Source organism: Leptodactylus fuscus, unplaced genomic scaffold, assembly GCF_031893055.1.
Source record: "Leptodactylus fuscus isolate aLepFus1 unplaced genomic scaffold, aLepFus1.hap2 HAP2_SCAFFOLD_222, whole genome shotgun sequence".
In the NCBI taxonomy this organism is placed as follows: domain Eukaryota; kingdom Metazoa; phylum Chordata; class Amphibia; order Anura; family Leptodactylidae; genus Leptodactylus; species Leptodactylus fuscus.
Window position 1 is genome coordinate 33,003 of NW_027440245.1, and position 21,941 is coordinate 54,943.

Genomic DNA, 21,941 nt, shown 5'->3' on the forward strand with positions numbered 1-21,941 from the left:
TACCGTGAAGATTTGGTCAGAGGGAAGTGTCGAGTCTCTAAGGGACTGCTTTGATATAACTTTATGGGAAGTGTTTCAAGACTCATTTCCAGAGGACATTGAGGGACTCACACATTGCATAACGGACTACATTAATTTCTGTGTGGACAGCACGGTACCAACTAGGAAGGTGAGGTGTTTCTCCAATAACAAACCATGGATTAACTCTGAGATTAAAACTCTCCTCAAGCAAAAAAAGAGAATTTTTAGGTCTGGGGACAAAGATGGCCTGGGAGCGGTGCAGAAACAGCTGAGACAATTGATCAGGGAAGGGAAAGCCAACTACAGACGGAAGATGGAGCTACAGATGGGGGAGGGTAGAATCTCTGAGGTGTGGGACAGCCTTAAGGCAATTTCAGGACACAAGGAAAAGACAAGGCACCGAACAGTAGGGGACAGGAAGTGGCTTAACGAGCTTAATCTATTCTTCAATAGATTCGACTCCAAGCAAATGCTCCCTCCACCAGCATGTCAGCCAACCGCCCTCCCCTCACACACCAAGACCCAACCCCCACCGACCTGCGGTCAACTGCAATCTGACTATCTGATCCTGCAGGAGTCTCAAGTGTGTAAGGAAATGAAGAACATTAGAGCGAACAAAGCGGGGGGACCTGATGGTATAAGCGCAAGAGTTCTTAAAATGTGCAGTGACCAGCTGTGTGGTATTATAACGCACATGTACAATATGAGCCTGAAGCTGGGGGTGGTACCTCAACTGTGGAAAACATCTTGCGTGGTACCAGTCCCAAAGAAACCCAACCCGATGGGCTACAATGACTACCGACCTGTAGCACTGACATCACACCTAATGAAGGTCCTAGAGAGACTGGTCCTGACACACCTACGCCCCCTAGTGAGCTCCGCTCTGGACCCCCTCCAGTTTGCCTACCGGCCAGGCATTGGGGTAGATGACGCCATCATCCACCTTCTTCACAGAGCTCTCTCTCACCTGGAGAAACCCGGGAACACTGTGAGAATAATGTTCTTTGATTTCTCCAGTGCGTTCAACACCATTCAGCCAGGACTACTGAGGGAGAAGCTGAACCTTGGTGGTGTGGACCATCACCTGTCCAACTGGATCCTAGACTACCTGACAAACCGCCCTCAGTATGTGAGAGCCCAGGACTGTGTGTCTGACCCTGTGATCTGTAGTACGGGGGCACCTCAAGGTCCAGTTCTTGCCCCATTCCTCTTCACACTGTACACTGCTGACTTTAGGCACAACTCATCCAGCTGTTACTTACAGAAGTACTCCGATGACTCTGCTATAGTCGGCCTTATCACTGATGGCGATGATAGGGAATACAGAGACTTAAACCGGGATTTTGTTGAATGGTGCCAGCAGAACCAGCTCAGGATTAATGCTGGGAAGACCAAGGAGATGGTGGTGGACTTTAGTAAACGGAGAGGTGCTCCGACCCCGGTGGAGATCCAAGGAACATGTATTGAGATAGTCAGGACCTATAAGTACCTGGGCGTGCTCCTCAATAATAAACTAGACTGGGCTGATCACCTGGAGGCGCTGCACAGAAAGGGCCACAGCAGACTCTACCTGCTCAGGAGGCTGAGGGCCTTCGGAGTCCAGGGGACACTTCTTAGGGCCTTCTTCAACTCTGTGGTTGCCTCAGCCATCTTTTTCGGTGTGGCCTGCTGGGGAAGCAGTATATCAACCAGGGACAGAAATAGACTTGACAGGCTGATCAGGAGGGCCAGCTCTGTCCTGGGGAGCCCCTTGGACCCAGTACAGGTGGTGGGTGACAGAAGGATACTGTCTGTGGTGACCTCCATGCGGGAGAACAAATCCCACCCCATGTATGGGACCCTGATGGGACTTGGCAGCACTGTAAGCGACCGTCTGCTTCACCCCAAGTGTGAGAAGGAGCGCTATCGCAGGTCCTTCCTTCCAACCATGACCAGGCTGTATAATCTACATCAGACCAAGCGAAGATCACTCCGCACAGAGAACTAATGATTATGAGGATGACCATGAGGTCTTCCTCTTTCTCTTCTGTTTTTCCTTAGCTGCCATGGACTCCTAGTATATCTTCTCTTCTCAGCTTATCTGTGTCTACGTCTGTAACATATTACTCTGTATTATCCTGTATCTGTATTACTAGGCTGCTGTAACACGCTGAAATTTCCCCAAGGTGGGACTATTAAAGGATTATCTTATCTTATCTCTTAATACTGTGTGCAGGGGCCACTATGGGGTATAATACTGTGTGCAGGGGCCACTATGGGGTATAATACTGTGTGCAGGGGCCACTATGGGGCATAATACTGTGTGCAGGGGTCACTATGGGACATAATACTGTGTGCAGGGGCCACTATGGGGTATAATACTGTGTGCAGGGGCCACTATGGGGCATAATACTGTGTGCAGGGGTCACTATGGGACATAATACTGTATACAGGGGCCACTATGAGGGATAATACTGTGTGCAGGGGCCACTGTGGTACATAATACTGTGTGCAGGGACTACTATGGGACATAATACTGTGTGCAGGGGCCACTATGGGGCATAATACTGTGTGCAGGGGCCACTATGGGAGATAATAGAGTGCGGAGGAGGGGGCCGGTCGAGGTCTTCGATGTCTGCGCCGGTTTGGGGGGGGGGGGGGGGCGCCCATTTCAAAAGTTCGCCACGGGTCCCCGCCATTCCTAGTTACGCCACTGCACACTATACACTCACCCTACACACAGAATATATACACAGACAAAGTATACACACAAACTATACACACACTATATCCACAGACTGCCCCACAGTGACCTTTGCCCTGTCTGTATACCAGCACACCAGACACTCTCCCTGTGACTCGCACTCTGCACTCACAGGCTGGATAATGTGACGAGGTTTGTCCCTTGCGCCTCCCTGTAGTGTGTGACGTCACCAGGAGAGGCCTCCATAACACAGAGAGAGAGAGAGAGAAAGAGAGAGAGCAGCGAAGAGAAGATATAGAGAGACCCCGGGAGAGCGACCGTATACTGTGAGTAGTGACGTCATCAGCACCTATACATTGTATCCACAGAGTCTGCAACATTGTAACAATCCGGCTGTCAGTCATCGGAGGCAGCAAAACAAGGAGGAGGGGACAGAGACAAGAGATCTACAGCCCAGCATTGAGAGAACTACAAGCCCCAGCAGTACAGGGGGAGGGGGCAGATGCCACAATGCCTGAGAGATGGCCTGCACTTCCCTCACTGCATGCTGGGACTAGTAGTCCTACAGGGACAGGAGAGTCAGAGATTCTGTTTCCCTTTAGTCTTCTGTGAGTGTGGCGGACACACGGACCCTTCACCCTTTGCAAATGGAACTACATCCCCCACCGTGTACTGCTGAGACTTTTAGTCCGGCCCCATGTAGGGCTCACCATGCAAACGCCCCCTCTATCAGTAGAACATAATCCTCACCCCGTCCTGTAACGCTCTTATGACTATGTCACTGATTGTCTCCGATGTTCTCCTGAGACGTTGCGGTGCGTTGGATGAGACTTCTCTTCCTTACACTTGTCAGTAGGGACTTCTTGGTTTGGTGCAGGAATATTTTGGGGTTATTCTCTCCCACACGTATCTCCTGTAGAGCCTTCAGAGCAGGTAAAAAGTAAAACCTCCCCTACCATAGACTGGTGCCGGCATCGGGAGCCTCCCTGCTGACGGTCTCCTCTGCTGCCTGAATGGCAGGTTCGGAAATGGCCTCATATACACTTCCATAATTCATCGTGTTACATTTTTTGTTCTATTCCGTTCTCATCTAGTTTCCACCATGGGCAAGTCGTATTCTCACATGCCGCAGCATACGGCAAAGGACGGGCTGAGCGAGGGCGGTCTGCCCTCTGAAGATACCAGCGCTCTGGTCCAGTCGGACACTCACGAGGACAGCAGGAATGGAGACGTCTCCCATTTCCCGTATGTGGAGTTCACCGGGAAGGACAGTGTGACCTGCGCCACGTGCCAAGGAACAGGACGCATCCCGAGAGGTAGGATGTGGGGGTCATTCACTGCGGGAAACACTTAAAGGAGTAGATGGGTAAACTGGAAAACCCAGAAGGGGTCGAAGGAAGGGGCAAAATGAGAAGGATTTTGGGATTATTGCTTCTCCCAATCCATCCCTTATAGGCACTGACTGGGCCGGAAATGAAGCAGCTTCAATGGCCGCCATGGCTGATGGTCAGAGGTCACATCTTAGATACCAGTGATGTCATCGGTACCCAACACGTGACCACTGAGGGCAGCGACTGGCTGCATTTACCTATGGCCTGGCCCTTTGTCACCATAGAATGGGGGTCCCATCGCCATAATGGAGGACCGTGGGTAGTCGAGTATTGTACTCTAGTCACAGCCAAAGCTGCATTCGGAATTCTACCAACACAAGTTGTTATATTGCAAACAAGTGTCAGACTTTCCGGGCGACCAATGCCATATTGTAGGAGTTTCAGCGTATTTGTGGAAGTTCTATTTAACCCTTGTGTTGCTTTCTCTTAAGCAACGTTGCAACTTCCTTTAAATATTGTGTTTGCTGATTGAGTAACTTTTTGCAAAATTGCTGTTTCTTGTTTGTACAGAAATCCAAAACACTTGGTGAGAAGTTACTGTAAAGTAGAAGGCTTTGATGGTTTTTGTGAATATAGGTGCGGCGGTCCCCCCTTCAGGACCCTAGTGTGTGGAGAGTGTCTGCCGCAAAACCACGGCCGCAAAATAACGCGGCGTATACGATCCAGGCTCCCATTGAAATCAATGGGAGCGTATACGGCGTTCAAAATCTCACACGGCGTATACATGCCAGGTCACGCGGCACGTTACTCCGTGTGAATGCACCACATAGGCAGCTCTTGCTTTAGTCAATGAACGGTGTAATAATTCCTTTCCCCACTGGTGGCGCTGCAGCTGTGACAGATATGAGCTGTCCATATATTACATAGACAGAAATGGCAGGCTGTGGGACCCCAATGCTATTTTCCTAGTAGGTCCTTCTACTATGATAACATAAGGAAACCCAGTGTCTATATGACCTACTAGCATCTGTCGCGACGTCGTCTGCGGGTTGGTGTTGGCGCTGAGCCGCTTATATTTAGCCAATTGCTGTTGTGGATGATCCGCCTGCTCCCGCGTCTCGGCTCTGCTACATCGCAGCATATGCACAGCATACTCAGTTGTATGTACATCTCTGCATATGGAGAGCGTACTCAGCTGTGCTACAGCGCAGCCTAAGCTCTGCTACATCTGCCCATTTGGATTATAGGAGTGTTCTTATGTTAGTGTCTGAGCAGCTTCTGTGTTGTAAACAGCTGAACGGATGTTGCAGAAATTGGCCAGAGTTCGATCAGCCTGCTCCCGCGTGTTGGCTCTGCTACATCGCTGCATATGCATAGGATACCCAGCTGTATGTACATGTTTGCATATGGAGAGCCTACAGAGGTGTGCTACAGCACTGCCTAAACTCTGCTACATCGGGCAATTGTGATTACAGGGGTTTGGTTATGTGACTGAGCAGCTTCTGTGTTACAAAGGGCTGAACGGATGTTGCTGAAATGTGCCAAAGTTCTCTTCCCCCTCTCCCATCAGAGGCAGCACAACACATTCCCCGTCTTACTCACTGAAACTCTCCACCCGATATACTCCTCTTGCCCACACACAGCCTGCATGTTCTGTAGTCTCCTGATCTTCTATGAGACTCCAATTTCTTCAGTTTCACAGCTTCATCCTATATAGCTCCGCCCACCAAATAGTGTGTAGCTCCGCCCACTGCCTAGCATGATCCTATCTGAGAATGGCTCAAGGACCTGTGATGATGTCATCACAGGTCCTTTAGTGCTGTGTGAACCTAAATTCCTTCACTGCGGTCGTGTAGTGACGTCATTTACCGGGATAAAAAGTAGCTTATGTTTTAATAGGGGTTCCTATCTATGTATGTTGCAAATTTCATGCAAATCCGTTCAGCCATTTTTGCATGATTGAGGAATAAACATCCGAACTCACAAGCATCCAAACAGAAAAACTTATTTATAATATTAGTAGGATAGGATAGGATTAGGACTTGTGAACATTATATGGGGATCTTAAAATTTTCCATTTCACTATTTACAAAAAAAAAAAATTAAAAATCCTGCAATTTTCACTCTGACCACTAAGCCTAGTCATGAATCAATACTCTCCAATTGTATGGGGGCGTTCTTTGCAGTAGTCACTCATTTACATCACAAGCTGGATTACAGTAGAAGATAACACCTGTATAGATAACACCTCTGAGCCCTCATTACATCACTACTGACAATAGATGATGTCACAGCTTATCTCCTCCCTGGTCAGCAATCAGGTGATTTCCCATATACCCCACCAGGAGAAGGTGGAGATCCCAGAGGTCCGCCATAACAATACCCCTTTAAATTCAGATCTGCCCTCCTGCACCTTGTATAGGTCCCTACTGCTGACTTCCAGATTGCATATACATTGAATGGCGTGTAAGTAAATTTGGGCAGTGAATTATTGGAACAAGCGTGCTGTGAAGATTGGGTTTCACGGGAGTAATAAGATTAGAAATGCTTATCAGGGTGTGATCAGATGTGATGAATGAGCAGAGCCGGGAATGTTAATACGATGTGATTTGTGACCGTGTCACATGTGCCTGATACTTGCAGCGACATGAATGCTGCTCTGTTTATCACACTGGACTAATACAGTAAAATTCCACTAAAGGCGTTTTGCATTAAAGGAACAATGCTTTCTCCTATAAACAGCGCCACACCTGTTCACTGGTTGTGTCTGGTATTGCAGTTTAGTTCCATTACTGTAGGTGGGGCTGTGCTGCAGTACTACAAATAAGCTGTGGATAGGGACGGCGGTTTTGGAGATAAGCAGCCATGTTTTGTAATCTGGTGCAATCCGTGTCATGGCGGATATGTGCAAGATTATCAAATATTCTGGATCTGGGGTCCTCAAACTACGGCCTGCGGGACACATGCGGCCCGCCGAGGACAATTTTCGGGCCTGCCGGCAGGGGTGTGCCATCACCTGGATCGCTCACTAAATGGGAATCTGGTACAGGGTTCCCCATTAGTGAGCGATCGCAGCTTTCACTAGTATGTGCAATTGTACATGCCACTGAATGCTGTCAACATAAGCTGTGGTCCACGCGGACGCGGCCTACACTGACTACAGAGTGACCTCTGACCCAACGCAAGCGCAATGACATAAGTCATGTGTGTGTGAGGATATACTGAGGAGCATATAATACTGTGTGTGTGAGGATATACTGAGGAGCATATAATGTGTGTGGGGATATACTGAGGAGCATATAATACTGTGTGTGGGGGTGGGTGTACTAAAGAGCATATAATACTGTGTGTGGGTGTGTACTTAGGAGCATATAATACTGTGTGTGGGGGTGTACTGGGGAGCATATAATACTGTGTGTGGGTGTGTACTGAGGAGCATATAATACTGTGTGTGGGGGTGGGTGTACTAAAGAGCATATAATACTGTGTGTGGGTGTGTACTGAGGAGCATATAATACTGTGTGTGGGTGTGTACTGAGGAGCATATAATACTGTGTGTGGGGGTGGGTGTACTAAAGAGCATATAATACTGTGTGTGTGAGGATATACTGAGGAGCATATAATACTGTGTATGGGGATATACTGAGGAGCATATAATACTGTGTGTGGGGATGGGTGTACTAAAGAGCATATAATACTGTGTGGGGGGTGTACTGATGAGCATATAATACTGTGTGGGGAGTGTACTGAGGAGCATATAATACTGTGTGTGAGGGGGTGTACTGGGGAACATATAATACTGTGTGTGAGGGGGTGTACTGGGGAGCATATAATACTGTGTGTGGGGGTGTACTGGGGAGCATATAATACTGTGTGTGGGGGTGTACTGGGGAGCATATAATACTGTGTGTGGGGGTGTACTGGGGAGCATATAATACTGTGTGTGAGGGGGTGTACTGAGGAGCATATAATGCTGTGTGTGAGGGGGTGTACTGAGGAGCATATAATGCTGTGTGTGAGGGGGTGTACTGAGGAGCATATAATACTGTGTGTGGGGGGTGTACTGAGGAACATATAAAACTGTTTGTAGGATGAGTACTGAGGAGCATATAATACTGTGTGGGGGGTGTACTGAGGAGCGTATAATTCTGTGGGGGGGTGTACCGAGGAACATATAATACTGTGTGTGGGGGGTGTACTGAAGAACATATAAGGGTCATTCCGTGTCAAGTGAACCAATGATTTTTCCCTCTATATTTTTAATTCTTTTGAGATTTTGTTATTTGGTAATAGTGTGTCAGAGAATGCAAAATGTGAAGAAAAAAAAATTCTAGAAATTTTTTTGGATTTTTAATTGATTTTCAAAGTTCAGAAAAAGTGCGAATTTCTGTGTTGCCTGCCTTTACATTTCTCCTCATAACTTAAGCTAGAAAAAAGATAGAGAAACAAAATAAACGCCATTCTACTCAGAACTATACAGGCTTTCACCAAATATGTCACAAGAGTATCTTTGTTAATATTTTACCCATGTGAACGCAAACGCAAAATTTTAAAACGCATTTCCGAAAAAAAACGTTTTATTTAAAAATTTCAAAAAAATGCACATGGGCCTGCTATGCCCTTAGCCACATCTGTACCAAAATTCAAGCTGGGATTGCGATGGGATAATATTTTAAAATATAACTATTACAGTGTCATTCCGAAGATCTTGAATTCAGATCTGTTCAGCCTGTGGTCTAAAAGTGTGGGGTCTATATGTGAGATATGTACAGAGAATGATCCACCTCACAAAATGTTAATGTTACCTAGTGTCAGACTAGCAGTATACAGATCCTGTAATATGACACTGGAGTGGGACCATCTCTCTCAGAGGTGTGTTTCTGGTAGGACACTTATTGTAGTTCACCTCAGATAACCACAAGACGGGAGGTTCCAATCTTCATGTTTGATGCATGTCCCTTATTATTAAAGGTAGAATAGAGTAATTAATACAGAAGTCATGTTGTTATGTTCTCATATTGCATTGCTCAGTACAGTGGGGCAAAAAAGTATTTAGTCAGTCACCAATAGTGCAAGTTCCACCACTTATAAAGATGAGAGGCGTTTTCCACCATATTTTCCACCATAATTTGCAAATAAATTCTTACAAAATCAGACAATGTGATTTTCTGGATTTGTTTTCTCATTTTGTCTCTCATAGTTGAGGTCTACCTATGATGTAAATTACAGACGCCTCTCATCTTTTTAAGTGGTGGATCTTGCACTATTGGTGACTGACTAAATACTTTTTTGCCCCACTGTATATGTTGATGCAGTCACTGATGTAAGGAATGACTGAGGACTTGATGCTAATGTACAATTACTAGGTAGTATGGAAGGACACTTATTGTAGTGCACCTCAGATAACAAGAAGAAGGGAGGGTCCTAATCTCCATGTTTGATGCATGTCCCTTATTATTATAGATGAATGTTAATAAAGAATATAACATATATTATAATATATATATATATATATATATATATATATATATATATATATATATATATATCTTAATAAATTACATGTTTAGTGATATAATAAAAAACAATTGTTACATGTAGAAATAGGTGTTATAAATATTGGTTCTTGTACTCTTGTTAACATATAATTAGGATGAGACTATATCGCACTTGAGGATATGAACAGCTTTTTTCTTTTGGTTTGTTCAATGCATTCAGGTTGAAAATGCTTATGTTTTTTTATTGTTGCATATAAATGTTGAATTCAGCAAGTTGTGAAATTTGAAAAGAAAAAAGGAAGAAGCTCACACAAACAGAAAATCAGATGATTCAAGGCTTAAAAAAAAAATTGATCCCAATTTGGACCCAAGTTGAAAACCTGTACAAATATAACCAAGAACACAAGTAACACAAATGCACTTTTTCACAATTTTAAAACATACGTTTTTTTCACAATTGCGCATCAAAATTTTGAATTTGATTTCTCCAAAACAAAATATAAAGAAACATCGTCTTGTGACATATCAAATGAAAGCCGGTACCGCTCTGAGAAAAATGATGCCTCTCTCACCTATTTATCTTAATTCTAGCCCAAGATATGTTAAAAAATGTAAAGCCATACCAGGCCAAAATTCACACTTTTTCAAAACTTTAGAAGTCTATAAAAAATTAACTGATGAAGAAAAAAATTCAAAACTTTTTATTTGTAATTAACTTAAGTTGTACTTCATAAAAAATAAAAATAAAAAAAATCTAAAGACGTCAGGTAAAAAAAATATTCCTATTTGGATCACTTGATATGGAATGACCCATAATACTGTGTGTAGGATGAGTACTGAGGAGCATATAATACTGTGTGGGGGGTGTACTGAGGAGCGTATAATTCTGTGGGGGGGGTGTACCGAGCAGTGTATAATACTGTGTGTGGGATGCGTACTGATGAGCATATAATACTGGGGGCGGCCTGCTGTGGAGCATATACTACTGTGGGGGGGAGCTACTGTGGAGCATATAATCTTAAATTTTGTAAAAAGTTTGAGGACCTCTGTTCTGGATTTTTGTATGTTCATAGGTACATCGGAGGGAATTATCATGTTTCGTAGGCGAGGGATTAAAAAATTCTAAAAAAATTTGGGTCAAGTTCTTTTTTTTAATGTTAGATTTTTCTGAGAGGGGTTGGGTTTGGATGTGTGGACGGAGCCTCCGATCCCTTCAGATTTACAGCAATTTACCACCATGAACGATTCCTGACGCGTCAGCTATGATCGAAGAGATTGAAGAAATGTTACTGTCTATACAATATCTTTATTACATTATTTAGAAAGAATATTTTTTGGGGTGGCTTCTTCTGATTGGCTCCTTCATATTCGCACAAGCCCTGCCGGAAGTGAATACCTGGAGAGAGTCTAAATTACAGACTATAAATGACCTAGAACCCAAACTCCAGGGACGTAAGGAAGAGTCACAAACATGCCGAAACCATTGAGGGGGAGGAGCTTCAGTAAGGGGAGGAGCCTATATATGGAGGTGTTGACAGTGGGGCATTGAGAAATTTGTCATCGTCCCGGCTCATGATGTTTTAAGGATCTTCTATAACCGTCTCTTCTTGCTTTGACTTGTATTACAGGTCGGGAAAACCAGCTTGTGGCCCTGATCCCCTACAGCGATCAAAGGTTACGCCCCAGAAGAACGTAAGTGACATTGCAACATTTTATTTACTTATTTTTCATGTTTTATTTATTTTTCCTCCCAGGCATACACCTAAGGTAGCTCACATAACCAAAAATTTTAAAAAGTAGATGTAGGATGGTTCACACCCAGGGACCATAGTGGGCACGCACATGGGGCTACTGGTTTGATCTACTTAGATGAGTTCTGTAGATGTTGGGTTGCCATGCTATTGTTTCAGTGTCTCTGTCGCCGCCCTTGTGGTTCACAGATTGTAAGGTTGTTTCCCTTCGTTCATTACAGAAAGCTGTACGTCACCGTATCGGTCATCGTCTGCTTGCTCCTTTCTGGCCTGGCGGTATTTTTCCTCTTCCCGCGCTCGGTAGACGTGCAGTATGTCGGCGTCAAGTCTGTCTTTGTGACTTATGATGAGAGCGGGCCATCCGTGTATCTTAACATCACGGTGAGTATCTGTAGGGTAGTGGTACTTCTTAAACCCGCTGGGCCAATAACATCACAAGGCACTATATGTAAGGGGGACATTTTTACATGGCCAAAAATCCCAGTAATGAAAAAAATTATCATTTATTAGAATTTTTGGCCATCAGGAAATATTAAAAATTCTAAAACAATGTTTAATATTTCCAACTCTTGGCCACTAGAGGGAGTATTTTCTATGTACTGTTGTATGTCAGTACACAACACAGTAGATGGTACACAACATCATCAAAGGTCCTTAAGCAATCACAGGGCCACATATACGCGCCAGCTTATGAAAAGATAAGACTGCCATTCTAGTTGCTCTAGTTCATATAAACTGCAATTTATCAGCTATAAATGTGGCCGTGCAGACCTGTATTTATATCACTACTGCTGCTTAAGGACCCGTAATGATACCATCAAAGGTCCTTAAGCAACTAGATAGGCAGCAGCATAGGAGATGGAGCTCCTAGGGGCTGTGTACATTGACACAGTACACAGATGCTCCCCCTAGTGGCCTACAAGTGGTAATTATTATTATTATTATTAAAATATATATTTTTAATATTTCCTGAAATGTGGGAAAAATAAATACCGTATAAGCTGAGTTTTTCAGCACAGTTTTTGTGCTGAAAAAGTGCGCCTCGGGTTATACTCGCGTCAATACGGTAATTGAAAATGTCACATGACTGGTCCGCAGTGAAAGACATCTGTGGGAGGCCTCTGGAGCAGCAATAGGTGGTCGGTGAGGCAGAGTTGTCTCCAGGACCGTCCAAAGATGTTTCCAGGGCATCTTCTCTGCCTTGGAGACAGCGCTGCCTCACCATGCACCTATTGCTGCTCCAGCGGACTCCCACCAATGTCTTTCACTGCGGACCAGTTCAATTACCACTCGATTCAATACGGTAATTGACTCGACTGTATGGACTCGGCTGCAGCGGGCCTCCGCTCCAGTCCCGGCCCCCTTCCCAGGATACATCACACGCTGGGTGACGTGGCCACGTTAGCTCAGGCACGCACCTGGCGTGTGTTGATTACATCTTACTGCGTCTCAGCACAGGCGGCGTCATCACGCCCCCTATGCTGAGACGCAGGAGCATCCGCGGGAGAAGATGAGCAGTGGCGGCAGCGAGAGCAGCAGTGCGAGGTTGGTAAGTATCAGAACTTAATGTTTGTTTGTTTTATAATAGGCCGCTACCTGCTGAAGTATCTCCAGCAGGTATCGGCCTATTTACCAACCTCTCCAGGCCTGCTCACTGCCGCTCCCGCTTCCCCTTGTACTATAGGCTGCGGAGGCCGGCAGTGAGTAGGCCCGAGCCCCGGCCGTGATCCCACTGCCACTATTATTATTCTCGGGGGGTCTTTTCAGACCCCTGAGTATAATAATCGGAGACCCAGGGGAGGTGAGAGAACATAATAAACAGTGTTACTCACCTCTGATTTTAATCCTAGCAGGCTTCGGGCCTATATGGTAATATCCCAGACATCATGTGGTCTGAGATATTACCATATAGGCCCAAAGCCTGTGCTAGCAGTACTATATAGGCCTAAAGCCTGTGGTAGTAATAATAGCCTGTTACCGCTAGCACAGGCTATGGGCCTGTATGTCAACAGGCTGCTACTGCTACCATAAGGCTTTGGGCCTGTATGATAAAACCCCAGACATCTGGGCATTACCATATAGGCCCGAAGCTGGCTAGGATTAACATGGGCTCAAACAGAATGTCATGCATTTCCCCCCTCGGCTTATACTCGAGTCAATAGGTTTTCCGTTTTTTGTGGTAAAATTAGGGGGGTCGACTTATACTTGAGTATATACAGTAAGTTTAAAAAAATCCTATAATTAATGAACAGAAACTTACATTAATCTAAGAAAAAGTTGGGTTTTTTTTGTTTTTTTATGGCGTCACATCCCCCTTAAGAATTGATTTGTGAAAAGTTCATCAACTTTCTGCTTTAATTTCTCATCATGTTCAACATTTGTATTATCCTCCAAAGGCTAAAAAATCCCCCAAATCTCTGGACCCATCTGCAGGTCCTACCAATATGGCCTCTCTGGCATTGACTGGACTTCTCTTTTGCTTTTCCCAGAACACATTGAATATAACCAACAACAACTTCTACCCTATAGAGGTGGAGAACGTCACCGGGCAGGTGCAGTATTATAAAACCGTCATCGGCAAGTCAAAGTTAAACAACGTGACCAAGATCGGGCCCCTGGATACAAAACAAGTAAGATGGGCCGAGTAGTCAGAGGGTTTGGGGCTTTGTCCTGTACTGTGTATGGTGATTGGGGATTGAGTAATATTCATGTTGAAATTTCAGATTGACTACACCGTGCCCACCAAGATCGGGAAGGAGTTCGACTACATGTAGTAAGTATATTGTGTGTGTGACCCAAGTCATAAGGTGTCTCCGAGTAGCTTCTGGGTTATTCATTGTGGCCTGTGAACTGGGACCCCACTGATCCCTACATGCCAAACTTCTATTATGTATGTATATGTAATAGTGTTCTATAATATTCACATACAATGTTTTATTTACTTCTCAGCACGTACTGCACACTGCCAAGTATCAAGGTCCACAATATTGTGGTGAATATGCAGTAAGTATAAGACAGTGATATATACAAAGACATAACTGCTATAATACTGCTCCTATGTACAAGAATATAACTACTATAATACTGCTCCTATGTACAGAATATAACTGCTATAATACTGCTCCTATGTACAAGAATATAACTACTATAATACTACTCCTATGTACAAGAATATAACTACTATAATACTACTGCTATGTACAAGAATATAACTACTATAATACTACTCCTATGTACAAGAATATAACTACTATAATACTGCTCCTATGTACAAGAATATAACTACTATAATACTACTCCTATGTACAAGAATATAACTACTATAATACTACTCCTATGTACAAGAATATAACTACTATAATACTGCTCCTATGTACAAGAATATAACTACTATAATACTACCTCCTACGTACAAGAATATAACTACTATAATACTACTCCTATGTACAAGAATATAACTACTATAATACTACTCCTATGTACAAGAATATAACTACTATAATACTGTTCCTATGTACAAGAATATAACTAGTATAATACTACCTCCCATATACAAGAATATAACTACTATAATACTACCTCCTATGTATAAGAATATAACTACTATAATACTACTCCTATGTACAAGAATATAACTACTATAATACTGCCCCTATGTACAAGAATATAACTACTATAATACTGCTCCTATGTACAAGAATATAACTACTATAATACTGCCCCATATGTACTAGAATATAACTACTATAATACTGCTCCTATGTATAAGAATATAACTACTATAATACTACTCCTATGTACAAGAATATAACTACTATAATACTGCCCCTATGTACAAGAATATAACTACTATAATACTGCTCCTATGTACAAGAATATAACTACTATAATACTGCCCCTATGTACAAGAATATAACTACTATAATACTACTCCTATGTACAAGAATATAACTACTATAATACTACTCCTATGTACAAAAATATAACTACTATAATACTGCTCCTATGTACAAGAATATAACTACTATAATACTACTCCTATGTACAAGAATATAACTACTATAATACTGCTCCTATGTACAAGAATATAACTACTATAATACTGCTCCTATGTACAAGAATATAACTACTATAATACTACTCCTATGTACAAGAATATAACTACTATAATACTACTCCTATGTACAAGAATATAACTACTATAATACTGCCCCTATGTACAAGAATATAACTACTATAATACTGCTCCTATGTACAAGAATATAACTACTATAATACTGCTCCTATGTACAAGAATATAACTACTATAATACTACTCCTATGTACAAGAATATAACAACTATAATACTGCTCCTATGTACAAGAATATAACTACTATAATACTGCTCCTATGTACAAGAATATAACTACTATAATACTGCCCCTATGTACAAGAATATAACTACTATAATACTACTCCTATGTACAAGAATATAACTACTATAATACTACTCCTATGTACAAAAATATAACTACTATAATACTGCTCCTATGTACAAGAATATAACTACTATAATACTACTCCTATGTACAAGAATATAACTACTATAATACTGCTCCTATGTACAAGAATATAACCACTATAATACTACTCCTATGTACAAGAATATAACAACTATAATACTGCTCCTATGTACAAGAATATAACTACTATAATACTGCTCCTATGTACAAGAATATAACTACTATAATACTGCCCCTATGTAAAAGAATATAACTACTATAATACTACTCCTATGTACAAGAATATAACTACTATAATACTACTCCTATGTACAAAAATATAACTACTATAATACTGCTCCTATGTACAAGAATATAACTACTATAATACTACTCCTATGTACAAGAATATAACTACTATAATACTGCTCCTATGTACAAGAATATAACTACTATAATACTGCTCCTATGTACAAGAATATAACTACTATAATACTACTCCTATGTACAAGAATATAACTACTATAATACTACTCCTATGTACAAGAATATAACTACTATAATACTGCCCCTATGTACAAGAATATAACTACTATAATACTACTCCTATGTACAAGAATATAACTACTATAATACTACTCCTATGTACAAGAATATAACTACTATAATACTACCCCCTATGTGTATAAGTATGAATATATTACCTTCTTCATGACCTCCTTATATATAGGTGTATTATTCTTTCCCGCTCTCTATAGGGTTACGGTGACTATTTCGTACCTGGGTCATCCTGAGCAGCTTTCCCAAGAAGTATACCAGTACGTAGACTGTGGCGGTAACGCCACCTACCACATCGGCCAGTCCAGCCGCACCATCTTCAAGCAGCCGTAACGTGAATAATTTTGGAGAAGAGGCGAGTGCGGTGTTTCTGCAGCCGTCTGTACGATTTGGCGGTTTCTGTGCACTTGGAGCAGACCGCTCATGCTGGTGCATCTAGACTAGGATCTAACCCTGAAATCTAAGGCCGCGGCCTGTCATACAGTATACTGGTCATGTCATGAGGCCCATCCCTCAGACCACATGTACATATGTCTGTATATAGTAACGTGTTCTCTATGTGTCTAGCAGCGCAGTAATATACAGTGTAAATTTTCCCTTGTTTTGAAATCAGGCGCATTTTAAGTTATTTTTATGGTTTTCTTTTTAGTTTTATGTTCTAGTGTGATCTGGATTTTTGCTTTACTTTTTTTTTTTTTTAGAATTTAGTTTTGTTTGCAAGGAATTCAGTGGTCAAAAAGTTTTATTTCACTATATTGTAATATACACAGTATCTGTTCCTGTGAAAGCTGGGTGACAAGCAATGTAGCTGCCATCAATAGGTTAATAGCAAGAAAAGGAGTCAACATTCATATCCTCAAGGAGCTTGGCGGAGGCTCTCAGTGCTGAGGGAATAGATAGAACCAATGACTTAAATACTGCCATCCTTCATAGCTGCTTTGTGACATTGACAAGATGGACAATTCCAAGGGAGGGTCTGAAACACCTACTACTCATTACATCTGTATCCGCCAACATGTTCTGTGTCAAAATTGACCCAAAAAGTCTTAAATTTAAAAGGAGTGTATAAAATTATAAAAAAACATGGCTGCTTACTTCTTGAAACAGTTGCCACTGTTGTAGTACTGCCCCTATGTACAAGAATATACCTACTATAATCCTGTCCCTATGTACAAGAATATAACTACTATAATACTGCCCCTTATGTGTAAGAATATAACTACTATAATACTGCCCCTTATGTGTAAGAATATAACTACTATGATACTGCCCTCTATGTACAAGAATATAACTACTATAATACTACTCCTATGTACAAGAATATAACTACAATAATACTGCTCCTATGTACAAGAATATAACTACTATAATACTACTCCTATGTACAAGAATATAACTACTATAATACTGCTCCTATGTACAAGAATATAACTACTATAATACTACCTCCTATGTACAAGAATATAACTACTATAATACTGCCCCTATGAACAAGAATATAACTACTATAATACTGCCCCTATGTACAAGAATATACCTACTATAATCCTGTTCCTATGTACAAGAATATAACTAGTATAATACTGCCCCCTATGTGTAAGAATATAACTACTATAATACTACTCCTATGTACAAGAATATAACTACTATAATACTGTCCCTATGTACAAGAATATAACTACTATAATACTGCTCCTATGTACAAGAATATAACTACTATAATACTACCTCCTATGTACAAGAATATAACTACTATAATACTGCCCCTATGTACAAGAATATAACTACTATAATACTGCCCCTATGAACAAGAATATAACTACTATAATACTGCCCCTATGTACTAGAATATAACTACTATAATACTACTCCTATGTACAAGAATATAACTACTATAATACTGCCCCTATGTACAAGAATATAACTACTATAATACTACCTCCTATGTACAAGAATATAACTACTATAATACTACTCCTATGTACAAGAATATAACTACTATAATACTGCTCCCATGTTCAAGAATATAACTACTATAATACTACTCCTATGTACAAGAATATAACTACTATAATACTGCCCCTATATACAAAAATATAACTACTATAATACTGCTACTATCTGCAAGAATATAACTACTATAATACTGCTCCTATGTACAAGAATATAACTACTATAATACTACTCCTATGTACAAGAATATAACTACTATAATACTGCTCCTATGTACAAGAATATAACTACTATAATACTGCCCCCTATGGCAATGTCAGGTTTTGTAGCCTTCCCTCACTCAAGTTAATTAAATAATAAACAAGGATGGCGCTGTTTCCTGAACAAAGCAGTAATTTTTAAATTATCTTCTACATTCCATATATACCTGCTCATCTATATACTCTGCACTGTCAATCAGCAGGTTTATCATTCAGGAGACAGGAAAAGCGGAGTTTAGGACCCTGTAATATCTGACCTTATTGCTTGCCACCCAGTCCTCCCAGAAGGAGATAAATATTCTGGTCACAGATATAGTTAGATACAACTTGACAGCATTAGATTCCGTCTTCTTGGTAATTTCTGTGCTTTTTGTCTTCTTCAGGGTTTAGGAGCTTTTAACACCTTATGATTATTTTTTATGAAAGTCGCCGTTTTTTGTGGTAATTTTAGTTATCTTGTTTGGGTTCCTCTGTAGTTGGTTTTGCCCACAGTGCCTGTTAACCAGTGTAATGATCACTGCACCCTCTGACCACTTTGTATTTCGCCCTCTGACCACTTTACTATTTCGCCCTCTGACCACTTTACTTCGCCCTCTGACCACTTTTCTATTTTGCCCTCTGTCCACTTTATTTGTCCCTCTGACCACTTTACTTCGCCCTCTGACCACTTTATTTCGCCCTCTGACCACTTTATTTCTCCCTCTGACCACTTTACTTCACCCTCTGACCACTTTTTTCTCCCTCTGACCACTTTACTTCACCCTCTGACCACTTTTTTCTCCCTCTGACCACTTTACTTCGCCCTCTGACCACTTTTTTTCTCCCTCTGACCACTTTACTTCGCCCTCTGACCACTTTGTTATTTCTCCCTCTGACCACTTTTCTTCACCCTCTGACCACTTTGCTATTTCGCCCTCTCACCACTTTGTTACATTCACCCTCTCACCACTTTGTTACTTTCCTGATGATGTCACTTCTTTCTACTTGAGTTAACTCTTTGTCTTCGTATGAAGGAGACTTACAAGATGTCCTGTGTATCATGCCCTCTGCAGTGGGTTGTGTGCACTTGTTGCTGAATAACAAGACACAGCACGGTCCGTCAACTCCGCTTACTACGGCCTGTACCTCAGCAAGCTGAACACTTGTTACTTTAATGGGTGGGGAGATAAGTTGCCAATGTACAGGCGCCGCTGATCTCTGATAGGCCCTATAACCACGTGTAGATTAGTCTCCTGGGTCTATGAGCTCATTTCCCCCTAGGTCCACCTTCATCAGAAGCCTCTTATCTATAGGGCGAGTAAATTCTTCTCATGCTCCTTTAATTTTTGCACTACTTTTTCTAGTGCCTTTCCAAAAATATCCATTATTCAGCTCCTCGGAGGGGTAACATTCATAAGGGAATTGACCCCACCCCTCACCCCTCCATAAATGACCATCACCCACTCCTTTGTCTCTCATCCCACCATTGGCAAGGAAGTACAGGCGGAGCTGATGGCAGGCATTATGCCCTTAAAGGGAGTTTACACCCAACCCCAGCATATCATCCCAGCCCTGCAGATAGATAGGTTCGGGTCACCTGAGTCAGACAATGGTTTCCCCTTGTGAATCGCTGCTTCGGTTGCGGAGATATCGCTGGTTTTGTCCATATGCAAATGAGTTCCTTGAAGCAACAAAATAATGGCCGCTCATTCAAAAACAGCAATATCTCCGCAATGGAGGCAGCGAATCACAAGGGGGAAACTCTGTCTGACTCAGGTGACCCTAACCTATCTATCTGCAGGGCTGGGGTGATCAGATGGATTCTGGTCTTGACTCCCTTTAAGACCACAAGGGGTTGTGAACCTAAATTTAGAAAAGTATAATAAAATGTTTTTGGATAGATTCCATGTTCTATATAAAAGCCTGACTAAAACCTTGAGAAACTCCTGTCCCTTCTGTGCACCAGGTGGCGCTGCGCTGCTACTATAAACCCGCCATCTGGTAGCACAGAAGACCGAAACACCATGTCACTTTTTGTAATGACGTTTATATATGGCGCTAGTCTGGAGGTGTGGTTTAGGGTCAAAGGGGGATGTTTTTGGTATGTTTTGGCCTGGCAATAGAACTGGACTTAAAGAGGTTTGTCCTGGAATTATAGGAAACAAAAAAAAAGTCATACACCCCATACTGTCCCCGACAATCCGTTATATAGTCCCAATTCCAATTTTGCTCCTATGCTGGGGCAAAAGCAGCGAGGCCCATACGACCATTGAGACCAGACAGGGTGACATCACCGGTTCCTCTCCCTCCAACTTAGTGATTGGTCTTGGTGGTCGTGTGAGTATCTCTACTTCGGGCCCACGGCACGGGAGGGAAAGGGGACCAGCACTGCAGAGTCGGGGATAGGTGAGACTTTAAGACTCCTGTTTACAGTAATTTCTTAAAAGTAGAGACGTTTACCCCAGCCCTGCCCAAAGGGCGTGTAGACTCCGCCATCTTTATACCATTGGGGTCGGAGTAGTGACCAGTTGTCACTGTACTATTTGCACAATTTAAAAAAAAAATTCTAACTGGGCAAAAATTGGAGGGTTGGAAGAAAATTTTTGAAAAAAAAAATGAGATGTTTCCCATTAAATGACTTGCCCGTTAGGTAAAGCTGCAACTTTTTGAAGGTTTTTGTGAATAAGACGGTCGCACTTGTATTATGTAAAGTGTGAATTGTGCACTGAAAATAGAAAATAGAAAAACGCTTGAAGGAAATATTTTGAAAAAAAATTTTTTGCAATGATTTTTTTGTTAGTGTTTTTGATCCGCTCTGAATAAGGCTCCTTTTTTTAATTATTTTTAATAAAATCTGATTAATAAAGCAAATTTGGGCGATGAACAGCCAGGCGTGATGACTGTCGGAGAAAACTGCCTATTAACCAGTCAGTTATCAAGAAGCATGCCCATCGCAACCAGTCTGTGTTAGATTCCTGTGGTCTTCAGCTCTTTGGCGCTATATTGAGGGCAGTGAGGAGCCAAGGATGCCTAGTAGGGCCTACCCCATGGCTTATCACTCACGTTACCACCCCCATTACCATCTATTTGTCAATTTTGCAGAAGAGCCCCTTTAAGTAATATGGCTGCCATTGAGGCCCTGCCCACTATGTAGTATATGGAAGGAGATGACTGACTGCCCCAATTATTCTCTATGTAAATAGTCGGATCGCGGCTCATGTGTTCGGTCACGTGACTCATGTCTTACGCCACTAATTATTTAACAACACTAATGAGCTTGTGTGTTTGGTAATTGCTCTTTTTGTTTCTATGGCACAAGTAACAATAAAGATTGTTGAAAAGTGACATCTGTGTGTCTTGTTTGTTACCTACGGGCGGCGCCGGATCCGGCTATAAGGGGCGCTGTATATGTCTGCTCTCCATGG

At 42.0% G+C, this 21,941-nt stretch overlaps 1 protein-coding gene across 1 annotated transcript; it reads left to right on the forward strand.

Moving 5' to 3' along the window:
- The first annotated feature begins 2,922 nt into the window (after nt 1-2,922).
- TMEM106B (transmembrane protein 106B) lies at nt 2,923-21,856 on the forward strand. The gene is made up of 8 exons (XM_075261586.1): nt 2,923-3,030; nt 3,799-4,020; nt 11,162-11,225; nt 11,506-11,665; nt 13,774-13,914; nt 14,008-14,057; nt 14,234-14,287; nt 16,525-21,856. The coding sequence occupies exons 2-8, from the start codon at nt 3,807-3,809 to the stop codon at nt 16,655-16,657; spliced, it is 816 nt and encodes a 271-aa protein (XP_075117687.1). The 5' UTR covers nt 2,923-3,030; nt 3,799-3,806; the 3' UTR covers nt 16,658-21,856.
- Nucleotides 21,857-21,941: the final 85 nt, after the last annotated feature.